Here is a 14982-nt window from a genome sequence, read left to right as displayed (position 1 = left end):
CAAAATTCTAGAAGTCAAGATCCTGGAATCAGGAGCCTAGAAGTCAAGACTCTACAAGTGAAAGTTCAAGGAGTCAAGATCCTAGTATTTAGTATCCTAGAATTCAAGATCCTAGAAGTCAGTATCCTACGAGATCCTTAGCTTCTCTGATTTCTGTCTCCCGTTTCTCGAATTGAATCACGTACGGTCCATGTTAGCCCCCGATGGACGTAAACGCCAACAGGTTCCCCGGTTCGCCTAAAATTCAAATCCCAGAGGGTGATAGTCCTCGACGGAACGCATTGTTGCAGCGGCTCGCAACACTGTCGCTCAGTATCGGGTGACGCTTTTGGTGAAACCGAGTCACGCGATCGAACACGCCGGTGTACGGTTTCTCGCAATTGAAATCGGCGCGTTTCGAGTGGCGCGGACAGATTATTCGCGCGCCTTGCAATCCGCTTTGACGTTTCGTTGCACCTCCATCCACGCCAGTTCCCAGCATAGAGAATCTGTGTACGCGTAGCGAGCTCTGTCGCTCCATTTTGTTACCGATTAGCTCGCGGAGAGGTGCCCTTAATTCTTCGAGGAGGACGCAAGCTGAGATCTTGTAGATCCTAGGAACGATCTTTGATAGATCTCTGGAAGAAAGATACCTGAGCTTGGCCAGAGAATATCTTAGGATCAAGAGAGATCCTAGAATGATGTTTGATACGTTAATAAAGGTAGGATATCTCAGCTTGATCTGAAGATATTTTGGGGTCAAGAAAGATCCTAGAATCCTAGAATAATAACCTTTCTTTTGATTTTTAGATAGAGGCTCTACCTTGCTCTGAAAATATCTTGAGATCCAAAGAGATCCTAGGATCTATGTTTGATAGGTATTTGAAGGCAGGATATCTGAGTTTGACCCGAGGATATCTCGGAATCGACTCGGTCGCTTCCTGAAGAATTAAGAACTCCGATCTCCTCGCTCTCGAGTCGTGCAGCCTCCGAGTCTAGCTTATCCTATCGAGAATCGTCCCTTGCATTCGCGCTCAAGGTTCGCAAACTCGCGATCGATCGCCGCCACGCGAACCAGCAAGAGTCACGACGAATCAGGGAGTCCGGACGACTCCTGGCTGGCGTCGGAAACGAAGCGTCGCGAACGACGTACTATACAGTAATGTCTCCGTAACTCCACAAATCTGTCTACGATAAATGCACGGAAACGAGCCCCACCGCTGTGGGGTATACCTCTTGGAAGATCGTAGACTACGATCGCCGAGCAGTGTAACACGATCGGATACTTTCGTAGACATGCTCTGCATTTTCGCTACGTCCTCTTCTTTGTTCGCTGTCCTTCCCTACGTTCGAAGCTCGTCGGCAAACATCGGAGAGTACACGAACTCTGCGATAACTGCACTAGGTCAGTCCCGAGCTTGTGCAGTTACGGAGACTTTACTATAAGCGATGGATTGTTCGTTTCGTTGCAAACGAGTCTTACACGCCGTATACAAAGGTTTCGTTCACCTTTCAAGGTGACGATATCTCCGATCGCGAGATTCGAATCGCCCCTAGCAAGAATCGAAGCCCGAAGAAAGCTCGAGGCACCTCTCGCGGTGTATTAATAAATCCTCGGGTGGCATCGAACACCTAAAAGTCGCATCCCTTCTCGAAGGGACCGGCTCGAACGATATAAGTACTTTACACAGAGGCGATCGCGTTCGACCGATGCCCGAAGCGATTCGAATCCACGCGAGAGACACGCGCGCTGTAATCACTGTCCTCGAGTAACCGTCCCGCGGTCTAACGCGCACCAAGTCCGCGCAGGGCCCTCGAGACTCTAACGGACGTTCCTATCGCCTTCTAGCGATTCCTCGTTCTCCTCTCGAGGATAATTCCTCTCCTCGAGGTTCTGCGCCCCCTCTATGGGAGGGGGGTACAATTCACACCGTAATCGTCCACTACAGTTCGTCGCCGAGGAGGGACGGTCTCCAGCGGTGCGGACGTCGAGCACACACCCGCGTTCCTCCGTCGAAAGGACAGTGGGCTCCGTTACTCCTCCGTTGCTCCTAGCGGAGTCCGTTCGCGGTACTCTTTCTAGGGGCTGTCCTCTATGGGGTACCAGGCAGCTGGACCAGCGACGGAGGGGTTCGCCCCCACCGTCGATGGCATGTACTACCAGGCCCGACCTTGGAACGGCAGGTACGCGCCGCACTGCGGCTGCTGTTGCTGCTGCATGCTCTGCTGCGCCCCTGTCCTCGTGTACGAGCAATGCTGGAGGCTCTGGCTGGACGTCATCACGTGGCTCACGCCGACCACGGAGTGATGGGACACCGAGGAGGCGGCGTGATGGGACCCGTGAGGGCTCGACGCCGCCGTCATGTGCGGGGCAGGACTCGCCAACGCCGCGCTAGGACCTCCGCGGCTACCTTCGTTCCCGCCACCGCCGCCGCTTCCGCAAGGCTTGCCGTCCTTCACCAGCACCGGCACCGCCACTCGACGCGGCGAACTCGCGCTCTGAAACAAAAACGGGCCAGTGGTCAGTCGGGGACGCTTGGTTTCAGGGGTGGATTATTAGAGACGCGATGCTGTGTTCGAGGTTTGAAAGATTTTTGCAAGAGCTGTGATTTGGGATGGGTTGGTTAGGGATGGAAATTGGAGTGTACTCTCCTAGTTTCGGAAATAAATGGTCTCGTTTCCTTCTTTGGAGAAACGTTCAAAAGGGTCAATTCCTGTTTAGACAACTGCCTCGCATCACCAATCGAAGCGACTGTATTTAAAATGCAAAGGAATAGTTTCGGCTACCGATAACGAAGATAACCCAAGCTCGTGCACTCCTTCTTTCCCGACACCGGTAGCCCGCCACAAGATCAAAAAGAAAGTTACTCCCACTTTACCCCTGAACAAGTATACCTCGCAACGAAAAACCCGTCGTATCGTTAGAGCCGGCACTCGAAACCCGCGTCTCTGACGTCTGTAAAGGTTGCGTCACCGCAAGCAAGTTTTCCAATTCCTCCCGGGACGGGAACTTTCGCTGAAGGCTGACATCATCGTCTCCTCGGTGGCCTAGTCTACCCGGTTCGAGTATGTAAACCCAGGACCCGTGCGCGTGTTGTACCGGGTCGGTCTGGAAGACGCGGGACGACCCGGTGGTTCGCCAGGCGGGCTTCTGTGTTCCGAGCAAACACGCGGCCCTGGCATGCAACGGGTACTTAACCCGCGCGATACCTCGCGATCAGGCGCACCAGTCCTGGCCTCTCTAACTGACGGGGACTCTCATTACGAATAAACAGTACCAGCTACCGTGGACCAGGTCCCTCTGTCGGTCGCGTCAACACGGACCGTCGTTCCCTTCCTCGGCCAGCTCCGTCTCTCTTTCTTCTAGGGACTCGTCCGCGTAGAGACCCCACGGCATGCCAAACAGAAGCCGAAGCAAGCGGACGGAGTACCTGCCGGGACGACCACTCAGCTGTATCAACATTCGGTACACGACATTCCTCTTCGATCGCCGCGCCAGCGACGCTTTAATAATATAATCGCGCTTCGAAATAACGCCTCGACGTGAAACTAGCCCGATGCTGCTCGCTTTCTCGTCTGCTTTGCAAAAAAGAATCGGACACCCATCTTCATCAGTCGCGTAGGACGCGTTTTGGTATTTTTTCAACATCGTAACGTTGGCGGTAGGCTCGTAAAGAAATTCGTTGCGAAATCCTTCGACTCGAGGAAATTTTATTCGCGGTTGTTGGTCTTGAAGACGCTTTTTCGGACGAATGCAGAAATATTTGTCGCGATACTAAATCGAATGACGCGTGAAACGATTCTGTATAAGAACTGGTCGCGGTAGCTTCGGTATGCAGTCAGTGCCGTAAATATAAGAAAATGTAAGAAATATATGTAGTACGTATAAGAAACTGTAAATAAAGCAAGTTTGACGTTTCCCAATGAATTGTTCATTATAAAAATTTCTTACAATAGAGTTCTTATAATAAAAACAGATGGTGTGAATATCTACGTAACTGACTATAAGCACACCGATGCACTGACTCGTCTCGAAAAAACTGTCGGCAACAATTTTCTCTTCCAAGGAAAGAGTATATATCTACGTATAATCTGTTCCTCTCGCGTCCCCCGGCGTAGGGGAAAGCTCTGCGTAAATATGTTTCCCGAGAATCCAATCGCGGCAACATTGAGCCTCATTATGCGTCGGTGGTCGCCGCTCAATATACACGGTGCTACTCCGTTCCTAAGCACGGCCATTTTCGCCGGAAATCGCTTAACGCGCGTTTCAAGTGGCTAAAGTGGCGTGACGCGTGACGCGCGCGCCGACCGTCATGCGTTTAGCGTAATCGTCACTTTGTCAGCGTGAAGTGCACGGCATGCCTGCACTTATGTTCGCGGTCGCGGTCTGCACCCGGTAAGTTCGTGTCGGCCACTCGAATCGAATCGCCGCTGCACTCCTACCCCCGCGACTCTGGTCGCTTTCCTTCGCGGTTCGGTATAAGGATTCGGTATAATTCTACGTTTTTTCAGAGGTAGATTTTCGCGCGAAGGCGAGATGGAATGGAGGGTTCGTATGGGGTACTAGGTCTCGGAGGAACCGTGGATGTTGTAGGGCGACGGCGGTAGTAGCAGCTTGAGGTTAGTTGCATCTAGGCAATCTCTATAAAGATGGACTTTCGAATCAAATCGTAGATCTGAGCTTCTATCGTGTACTCTTAATAATTAGTAACGAATTCCGGCTTTTATCTTCCCTCGAAAAAATTGAAGACCCCAGAGAGAGAGAGAGAGAGAGAGAGAGAGAGAGAGAGAGAGAGAGAGAGAGAGAGAGAGAGAGGCCAAAGACTCCCTCTCCAGCTGACTCGAGTTTAAAGGCGTCGTTGGCGAAGAGCATTTATTTCCTTTAATATATCGCGGCTAGGGAAACGAGGCCAGAGAGATATTCGCGAAATAAATTGTACTTGAAGCGTCTCCGTGGTGGTCGCGGCGCTCGTAGAAGCGTGCTGCAAGCGCATCGGGTATCCAAATGCGCCGCGCGACTTCCGCGCGACTGCATCATCTCCCGTGGAAAAACACTCGTCGTTGTCGCGCTCGGAATTTATTTAATTAACTAAAAGCGGGGGGGGGGGTTTCCCCCCCCCCCCCCCACCCCCACCCCCTTCCGGTTTCCCGTCGTCCGCGTCTCTTTCTTTACAGAAGCCTCGGCCGAACAAAGAACGCCGCGAAGAGATATTAAAAGATTTCTGCCGGGACCTCTCGTTTCCGCGACGGATGGAATTCAATGGGCACCCGTAAACGAGGAAGTGCTTTTCCTTTTTCGTTTTCTTTTTTTTCTGCTTCTTCTTCTTTTTTTTTTTTTTAAATCTAATAACCGATGTTCTGCCGCGAGTATAATTACATTAGACGGTCTCTCGATAGCCGTCAAACAGCGCTCGCGAAGGGAAAAAAACCGGGCCACGGGGGATTTCCCTCGCGCTATTTTACTTTTAATTCGCGCTCGTCGGAATCAATCCGGACTTTTCCGCGCGGATGCGTTTTCCCGTTCGTTGGATTCTTTTAACGATTCGTACCGCCCTCGGGCCGCTGCCAGACGATAATTTCACACACGGATTTAGGTTAAGCTCGCGCGACCTCGCGCGAACCGTCATGGCGGCACGTCGGTTTCCCGTTTGCTGCTACTTTCTCGTTTAATAAGGGAGAAACTTGGGCTGTCGAGGTGCAAAGGAACGCGGAGAAATGTTCCGGTGTCGTGCTCGGGGAATTTCTGTCTGGGGAAACTCGTCGCTGAACCTTGTCTCAAAGACATTTCGATCGAGTGCAGGAATATTTCTCGCGATACGGAATTCTATGACGCACGAAACAAGTACCCTACAGTCTACACAATATTCGTTCCCCCTTACACGAAGCCCTTGCAACTATTTAACACGTTCATCGCCACGTTACTCGTACACGAAGAACTAAACAAATTCATTCTGAAAGCGAAGTGTCACCGAGTATGAAGTTAAATGAAACTTGCTCGAGTCCCAATGAAATTACAAAAATACCAGAATAAATGTTTGATTACGTAGTTTACGATAGTCCGTGAATATAATTTAATCGCAGCAGAAATTATCGAGAGTATCGATCCGGCGGTCAACGTGTTAATAATATGTCCGAAGGGTACCGGCGACTTTCTTTCTCTTTTCACCTGTACTACAATCCTCCTGCTCTATCTATCTCTATCTCTATCCCCCATGGTGATTATCGCCTGTCCCAACGAAAGGCCAAGATGTCGCCATCGTCGTGTCCGATCTCGATTCGCGACTCGAGGCTCGAATCGTCGACAGATCGACGTCCCGCGTCTCACGTGGGGAGAGAGGGAGAGGTTAATCGATATCAATACTAGTATTGGTAACCCCGATTCGCGTCCAGGTGTTGTGCATGACTGTACTCACGGCAAGATGGCGACCGGTCCTCGAGCACCCGTTTCCGCGCTCCCCTGCAGGATACCTCCACCCCCCCCCTCACCCTGCCACTTTCTCTCTCTCTCTCTCTCTCTCCTCCCTTCTCTCTCCCTAAAACTCCGGTCTCTCGCTCTTTCTCTCTCTCTCTCTCTCTCTCTCTCTCTCTCTCTCTCTCTCTCTCTGCTTCTCGCACCGGGCTCTCGCTCTCCCCGCCTTTCGTCTTTCCCTCCGTCCTTTTCCCGTGTTCGCTCGCTCGCGCCGCCACTTGAAATTTTTTTTACCGCCGCGAGGGGAGGAAATGGAATAAAACGAAAGAAAGAGGAGGAGGTGGGGGAGGGGAGGGGAGGGGAGGGGGGAGAGAGAGAGGAAAAAAGAGAGAAAAAATCCCGAGCTCTCCGGCTGCCAACCCGTCGTCTACGTCGACGTCGGGCGTCGAGGTTGCCCCGTCGCTCCCGATGCTGAGAGACGATTAATTCTAACGGGTCGATCGCCGTCGACGGAATCTAGGGAAATCTGGAGGATTCTTTCCGGTTCGGTTGGGACGTCCGCGGGACGTCCGCGAGAACTCCCTCTGGTCTCTGTGGATTCAAAACGAAGTCGAGAAGTCGTTCCGGGATCGATTTGGACGCGAAAGAACGTCGAGCGGGACTCGGCGAAGGAACACCCGCGATAAAAACCAACGTCAAGTCGCGCACGATATAGAGGCGCGAAGGGTTAAACCAGTTCACCGAATCCTAAATAAAGTATCCCGGGATCCAGAGACGGGTAGAATACTAGGCTTCGAACAGATCCGAAGACAGCCGATACGAGACAAACGTATCGGCAAACTTGAAATTTATTCGACGCCCAGGGTTTCGCCCGTCTCTCCCTGAGGATCCCTGAGACTCACCCCTCCCCTCTGAATAACATAACACCACCGAAATCTCATCTCTACCTTCCGGAATCACCCATAGCGCCCAAAGAGTCGCCCGTAAGAAAGACGAGCACTTTCTCCAGCTATCCAAAAAAACGTCCGAATTCTCTATTCGAACGACCTGTCCGTTCCCCTATTGTGCGCGCCGCGTAACGATGCAGTAACAACTGCCACGCCCGTTGTATATACCTCGAAATGCTACTCTGTTTCGCTTTGGTGCGTGCACGCGAGCCCGGCCACGCAATTACACGTACCGTCGAGCAGATCGAGATAATGGAACGGGGAGACTCCTGCGCGAACCGAATCGGGGAGGAACGGTAAACAAGCCACGGAATTGAAATCGAGAACCAGGGACAAGCGAAGTGAAGGAAGGAAGGAGAAGGGAGAGGGCCAGGGCCGAGAGTGAATGGAGGAGTCCGCCCGTGGGCCTACGAAAAACTAACGAGTAAATTATGGGGCGGCTGCTCGTCCTGGCGTGGACGAATCGGAGGGGCAGGACGGTTTACAGATCGGGACGACGGATAACTTTCAGCACCATTAATGTTCTATGGGTGTTTACGAGCCGCCGCTTGGCGGCGACAATGTCGAGGGGATGGGATTGATCTCGACCGATCTGGACGTGTTTTAGAGGCCTTGCTTGTGTGTCGAGGATTCGTAACGCGACACGAATTGGGAATGGTTAATTAAGCGTGTGTCTATGGAAACGGGGGGGGGAAGGGGATCGAAAGAACGATCGTTCTTTGGGGGATTTGGGATAGCGATGTTGATTTTTTAAGGCCAAGTACTTGGCCATGGGTACTTTGTACTTTGCGTTAGGAGCTGTGGGAGCTTCCAGATGCGAGAGAATCTTCTTGATTATAGGTCCGAGCCAGTTCCGATAATAGAGCTGCGCTATCTTGTGTGAGTCCTACGCTGTGGACCTCCATCCTCCATGGTTCAAGTAATATTGGTTTGTCCAGAAAGTAAGCAGTACAGGTCTGAATATATCAGACTAGTTGAAAATAAATATGTACACCCTTTGAAATAAACTCTGTAATGTATCACATAATTCGATAAAAATGTGTATCAAAATTTGAATGTGTCTTTGAATTTTTCTGAAAAATTTGCCAAACACCAACTTTTCGGACAACCCAATGGAAGCTATAGTACCATCGCAATACCGGATGGTGTTTAACGCAAGGCCTCTAACGTAGTAGGCTACAACTCCGTGGAATCCGGGTTCGAATCCCGTCGAGAAGGTGGTTCGCTTCTGTCACTCGTACCACTATGAGAATACCAACCATAGACTGACAACAAGTACAGGAGCCTAACTTTTAATCCCTATCACCATTCCCATTCCCAATAAACCATTCCCAAAGCAGCTTAATTGATCTCACGTATAACGGCATCAGATTCGCCTCCATTTCGAGCGGAAGGTAGCGCAACGCATGACTTTGTATCAGTCGCCTGGAAAAAGTGGGTTCGAGCGTGTTTACATCGAATTTCGATGACACGGCCGAAAAAAATGCGCCACGAGGATCCGCTTATGCCCCGGAATCTCTAGCGTCGAGTGCCGGCGCGTATTTTACAAAAATTGCCGAACGAAAAGTGAAAAAATCTAGGCGAAACAGCGATAAGATTAGATCGAAGACTGGTAGGTTAACAGACCACCGACTAAACGAACCGAGGCCTCGATCGACGACTGAAGCTTCCACAAACAAGAATATCAGTGGACATTGGTCCAAGACCCGCAGACGTACCGTTAAGGGAACCTACATTGCAATACGTAAATGCAAATTGACCTCCTACGAGGACAGCATACATTAAGACACGCGGACGTACAGTGGCCAGTGGAAGACGGCATGTTAATCAAAGTAAACCTACCACCTAACCCATAAAATCCATTAAGTGACGGTGCACAGTAGGCCAGGACACGGAGGTCAATAGAATTCTAGCTCGACCAGACGTGTTCGCAAACTCAAGTTTAAAAAATATATCGACGCACGGTCAGCTCCATTAACCCTTTGGACTGCCCGGACGATATTTACTCGAAATTCCAAGAGGCGTACGGGTGTGAATTTAAAAAAAAAAAAAAAACAAAAATATCAGCTTACAGAGAACGACGAAACGAAACTTTTTTATACTTACAATTTATTTATAGAACGCATAGTTTCGAAAGTAAAAATCGAGGAATCACAAGTTCGTTGGAGAAATTGAATTTCAAGAAAAAAAAAGGTCCTATGACTTTTCAATTTTTATTTTCGAAACTAAGCGTCCTGCGAACAGATTGTACATATCAAAAAGTTTCGTTTAGCCTTTCTCTATAAGCTGATACTATTTAAAAATTAATTTAACGGATATAAACATCTCTCTGAGCCCGTTTCTCGAGAGCGATATACGCGTACGCCTTTCACAGTCAAAGGGTTGCTATTCCTATCCTATCCTATCCTATCCTACCCTATCCTATCCTCCATGCTTGTTGAAGAAGTTTGTCTAAATTAAATAATTGGTTTGACGTTCTCAAATAAGTTTTCTCATTCTGTACCTATAGGTAAGTACCTATAAGTAAGTACACGCGCAAGGTTCGTTCGTGTCCATATTTACGATGAATCCTTTATTTCGAAACGTCAGACCTAGCATTTCGTTTAGGCAAGTTTCTCCGATTGACGCAGAGTACACAATGTATAATATATACCGTACGGCGTGCGATTGGTGGATTAATAGACCAGGAATAGATCCAGAGCCACAGCAAAAGAGCGAAAAAGTTTCTCTAACCACGAATCGAACGATTTGCCCGCTAATGCATGCCGAGACATCCGTGATCCCGCATGCTCGCGGCAGTAATGCACTCGGTGGACTGGGAATCAGCGTGTATCGGGACGATCGGTGGCCTCTGACGTCTCTTTTGAATGTTATTCTTCCAGAACGAGAGGGAGCTGGCTGAAGGAGCGATTCGTATTCGCCAGTGCGTGCGACGAGATCGAGACAGGGCACGTTTCGAACTCGCAATTACGATATCTCCCGGGGAATCTCTGCCGTGTCATTATTAGAATCGATAAAACGTGAAAAAAAAAAGTAAAAGTAAAAGAAAGAGGGAGAGAGAGGAGGGAGGAGATCCCTCGATGGATCTCTATCTGCAGCTTCGTTGCAACCCGCATGGGTTACGAGAATTTCAGCGAACGTAGTTTTGCTAGATTTAAGAGTTTCTTTGCTTTCAATTTAGATGTAGTAAATAGGAGCACTGTTAACACGTTGATCGCCACCGTCACGTATCAGTGGGTGACGGTTATTTTCACCGAAGAATGATGAAAATTAGTTTTGAATGTTGAGTGTCAAGATTGAGTGTCAAGATTGAGTGTCAAGAACGAAAGAAATTTGAATGAAATACTTGAATCACAGTGACAAAAATAAATATCACGATAAACGTTTGATTATGTAGCTTCCAGTAGTTTGTAAATAAAATTGAATCGTAGAAATTTTGAGGAGTATTAGCGTGGCAGTCGACGTGTTAAAGGACTACGAAACTTACTTTTAAGTTTCAACTTTTCTTTGGATTTTAACTCTTTCGAACCTGCAGTTTACGATTTAAAAATTACTGACTTACTCGTGCGCATGTTTCTTATTATTACCACGGTAATTTTAGTCCGAGTCAACTCTACAATTCGAATTATAAATTCGAGTTACAAAATTGAAAACGATTCAGGTCCGAGAGGGTAAAATATCATTTTCGAATCGCTACCGAGAGAACCTCTTTAATTTCCCTTTTGAAACTCTAACTGTGACGGTCCATACGATATTACGCGTAGGTAAACACTCGAAAGCGGACATTTTATTCCTTTTGTTCACCAGTTGTCGCCGGTGCGCTAACGAATCGCAGCGTAAACAAATTCTCTTACTCGCCGGAGGATAAAGGATTAAAAAGCGGGAAAATAGGGGAAAAAGGTTGGTCGCGATAATGGGAAACCAGGGAACAACGGGGAGGAGCGATATACGGCTCGTATTCCTCATTTGCCGCGACAACAACAAAGTTGAAAACTTTCGAGTGTTTTCGCTTTTGTAAGAAGCTACAGAAACGTTCTATCCGAGTGGCAAATTGGTGCGATACTTTTTAGGGATAGCAGTAATCCTATTCCTTTTGCGACACTCTCAGAAATTAATTATCGAAGCTAGTCCTCCAGAGCGGCGCATTACTTTTCCAGTGCTTCTAAATACTTTCGATAAAACATCGACAAAATCCATCTATCTATCGATACTTTCGATAAAAGTTTCAACGAAACTCAACTTTTATGCATGCCCTCTACATCTGTTCAAGAAGTTTGTCTAAATCGAATAACAGGCTCGACGTTTTCAAATAAATGTTTCGCTATGAATATATACACGGATAAACCTTACGCTTGTAGTATGTACGCGACGAAAAATTTACTTGCTAACATCGAACCTATCGTTTTAATTTAATACAAATTCCTTCACTAAATACAGAGGGTGAGACTATCGTCTACTGCCTAAATCCACGCGTCTTCACCCTATCGAACGGTGGCCACTAACAAGTGGCCATAGTCGTCCCCGAATTCTTTACTTCCGTCCTCCTTTATTTGGCCCTCCTCCGCGTCAATTAAACGTGGAATTCGTAGCTGCGTGGATCGTCGCAGCAACCGGAGCGATTATGGCGCGGGCCGCGCGGTAATTACCTGTTTCAACGGAGACGATTTCGTCGTTCCGCGGAACGTTATCCCTGAAAAATTTTGGATGGAATAACGGAATGAATGCAGAATCGCTTCGAGCCGGTCGAGTGGTCCACTCGAAACGAAATACGATGTGGATGCGAGGATTCGTGCGTCAACCTCCCCTCGAACCCCGGCGGGGGGAAACGGAAGAGGGGGGGGGGGGGGGGGGGGGGGGGGGGGCAGGGCATTTTTCATTTAAAAGCATTTCATTTCGAAACGCTCGATATTTTGTCGTCGCTCGCGTGTGTCTCGCCGTTTCGAAATCCCTCGCGAAAATCCGATCTCTCGGCCGACGCGTATTATTGTCGCGCCAGAGACGGAATTTAATTCGATTCTGATAGTTCTTCTTTTTCTTTCTTTTTTTTTTTTTGTTGTTGTTGTTGTTGTTGTTGCTTTACGAATTCCGACGGTATCGGCAACGATTGGTCTACGTTCACGGAGTGTAATTTGTTGCGCGAACGGTGCCGAACGCGGTATCGAATGCAGGAAGGGTTCTGTCGTTGGAATTTTAGTGAATCGGGAAAGATCGTTTATTTCGTGGTGGTTCGGTTTTCTTGGACGAGTAGATACCTGGTTCTGAGCGTTCTGTTCCGCCATCGCCTTCTCCTTGGCTTGCCTCTTGCACTTGTATCGATGATTTTGAAACCATATTTTCACCTGCAACGCAAAGAATTACTCGCATGTAGACGATCGTTCGCAAGGGACTTGTTTGTATAACGAATTAATTTATTGATCGAAGGGAGAATTGATACTGGTCGCGACGCGAGAGATCGCCATGGGTTGCGATCGTTCGTGGGCAAATCTCTTCAGGCCTCTACGGTACGTTTCGACTGTTCTTTTCAGTCTTCTTCGAGTGAGTATGTACTACACGCAAGGTTTCTGATGAGATTACAGAGCTCGTAATAAAATTGTAATAAAATGAAATTAATAGAGCAAGATACAGTCGATTCCATAAAACGATTCGTACCTTCTGTGTCTATTGAAGAAGTTTGACTTAATTAAATCATAGTTTCGATATTACCAAATGAATTCTTCACCGTGAATCTTTTTATCATGTATATGCTTAAATCATCGACGTATTTATACAAACATACACTTGGAAACATCAAACCTGTCATTTAATTTAAAAAAAAATTTCTTCGACAGACATAACCCTTTATGTCTTATGTGCGAATATTTATGGGACTGACTGGTACATGTAAAAGTATAAACATGGAGATCCTTCGACCCTTTGCGGTCCAGATTGTCTGATTTCAGTTCCGTCGAGTCTCGCTCGGCATAGGGTAGCATGGAATCGATATAATATTCTCAAGTCCCAAACACTTAATTGCCTTCTAAAATTCGTAACTTCATAACCGTGAATCCTTAGATACTTTCTCGTTTACGACGGTGTTCCCAAGCGACATTTGGATCGAAAACGGTCGCGGTCCATCCCGTGGAAAATAAAGGCGACGCGTTTTCGTGCGCGAACTGTCGTCAGGTAGCAACTCAAATATTTTTACAAGAGGGGCGAGCGCGAGCCTTTTGTCGCGCGTGTACGTTTTAAGCAACCTGGAACTGTCCACGGACCCCTAAACCCATAATCCGCAGTTATTATAAGTCTGTTATTCCTTCGAGAGGGATTCCTCCCTCCTCGGGCCTCCTTCTCAGCCCCGACACCCTCCGGACTCCGATTTTTTAACGAAACGAATTCACGAATTACGAATTTTTACGGGATCGCTGTTCTCTCGTGAAATTAAAACTGAATCGGGCGAGAACACCGTGGCAGCAAGGTTGTCCGAGTTACAAAGACGTAATTCAGGAAGATTGACGATATCGCTAAGCGGTCGTTAAACGTTTCAGGAAAGAGATTCTTTAGAAAACATACTCGGGAGTTAAGAGGATTTCCTCGTCGGAGAAAACTCGCGAGTGCGCGAAAACACTTTGTACTGTTTCTCCATGTGAAAACTCGGTTCGCTTTAAACGCGTCCGGGGGCTCTGAACTTTTTCACAAAATTCAGCATTCCGACGGAGACCGTTGAGTCTTTCCTCTGGCTGGGGAACAAAGTTCAGTTCTTTAAATAAAAGGAATATCGCAGCGCTGCGCGGTTCCGCTTCGCGATTACACAAGGAACAATCCGAACGGCTGCGTCGACGGAGTTTTAGAAGGAAGCGCTTGCGAGAAATTAATTGCGAGAAATTGATGGACTTTGAAAGCTAGACCTAGAGGTATGCGTCGGGAGCCTGCACGACGAAGGAAGATCCGAGACACGAGAGGATTCGTGGAAGGGGATCGATGAAGAACGATAGAATCGATTAACTCCGTAGAAAAAAAAAAAAAAAAATTGAGAAATGCGATCTATAGAAAGAAAATTGAAAGAAATTATTTACTTTTCTAATGGCCAGCAAAAATGTTGTCGTTTAATAGTATTAGGTCTGGATTAGGTCTGTATTATTCTGTATTATTCTGTATTATTCTGTATTATTCAGGAAAGTTATCATAGATACGAAAAGTTATACCAAGTGTCTCGACACTTAAATTTGAGGTTTTGTCGAAAAGTGGAATTAATCGGTTCGCGCAGTGAAGAGATCAGTGAATGTAAACGCAGCCATGTTTGGTGTATCGGACCAAGGAAGACGATACCAAATAAGACAAACACGAGAACGCGGTAGCTTAGAATGTAAAATGCAAACGCTAACAAATCCTGTACGAGAAAATCCTTGATACTTCAGGAAGCGACCAAAGCAACCAAAACACGATCTTCTAGCGAATATACGAGATCTAAACATCTTCTGTTTCTGCTTGGCAATTTTCAAAAGCGAAACACGAAGTCACCCGAGCGAATATACCAAGTTCCGTCGGAGGAGCAGCGATGCATGGGCCTACGAGCACCGCCTCGGAACCGCTTTTACGGCAATTGAACGCGATTAGGGATGCCGGGCCCGCGCGCAGGGATCGAGATCGGCATCTGCTTATGACAGGAGC

The 14982-nt window shown here is 47.8% G+C and overlaps 1 protein-coding gene across 1 annotated transcript; it reads right to left on the bottom strand.

Moving 5' to 3' along the window:
- Nucleotides 1-6: 6 nt before the first annotated feature.
- On the bottom strand, nucleotides 7-12824 carry LOC128893360 (thyroid transcription factor 1-like). Its single transcript, XM_054154269.1, has 2 exons — nucleotides 12588-12824; nucleotides 7-2478 (listed from the first exon to the last, which is right to left on the bottom strand). The coding sequence occupies exons 1-2, from the start codon at nucleotides 12612-12614 to the stop codon at nucleotides 2137-2139; spliced, it is 369 nt and encodes a 122-aa protein (XP_054010244.1). The 5' UTR covers nucleotides 12615-12824; the 3' UTR covers nucleotides 7-2136.
- Between the last annotated feature and the right edge of the window lie 2158 nt (nucleotides 12825-14982).

The sequence above is a fragment of the Hylaeus anthracinus genome, unplaced genomic scaffold (genome assembly GCF_026225885.1).
Source record: "Hylaeus anthracinus isolate JK02 unplaced genomic scaffold, UHH_iyHylAnth1.0_haploid 27375, whole genome shotgun sequence".
NCBI classification, from domain to species: domain Eukaryota; kingdom Metazoa; phylum Arthropoda; class Insecta; order Hymenoptera; family Colletidae; genus Hylaeus; species Hylaeus anthracinus.
Note: the sequence above shows the minus strand (reverse complement) of the source record. Positions and strands in the feature narration are given on the sequence as shown.

Coding starts and splice junctions, on each gene's coding strand:
- LOC128893360 (XM_054154269.1), bottom strand. CDS start 12,614: ATGGCGGAACAGAACGCTCAGAACCAG. Junction 2,479..12,587: donor AACAGAACGCTCAGAACCAG/GTATCTACTCGT, acceptor TTTTTGTTTCAG/AGCGCGAGTTCGCCGCGTCG.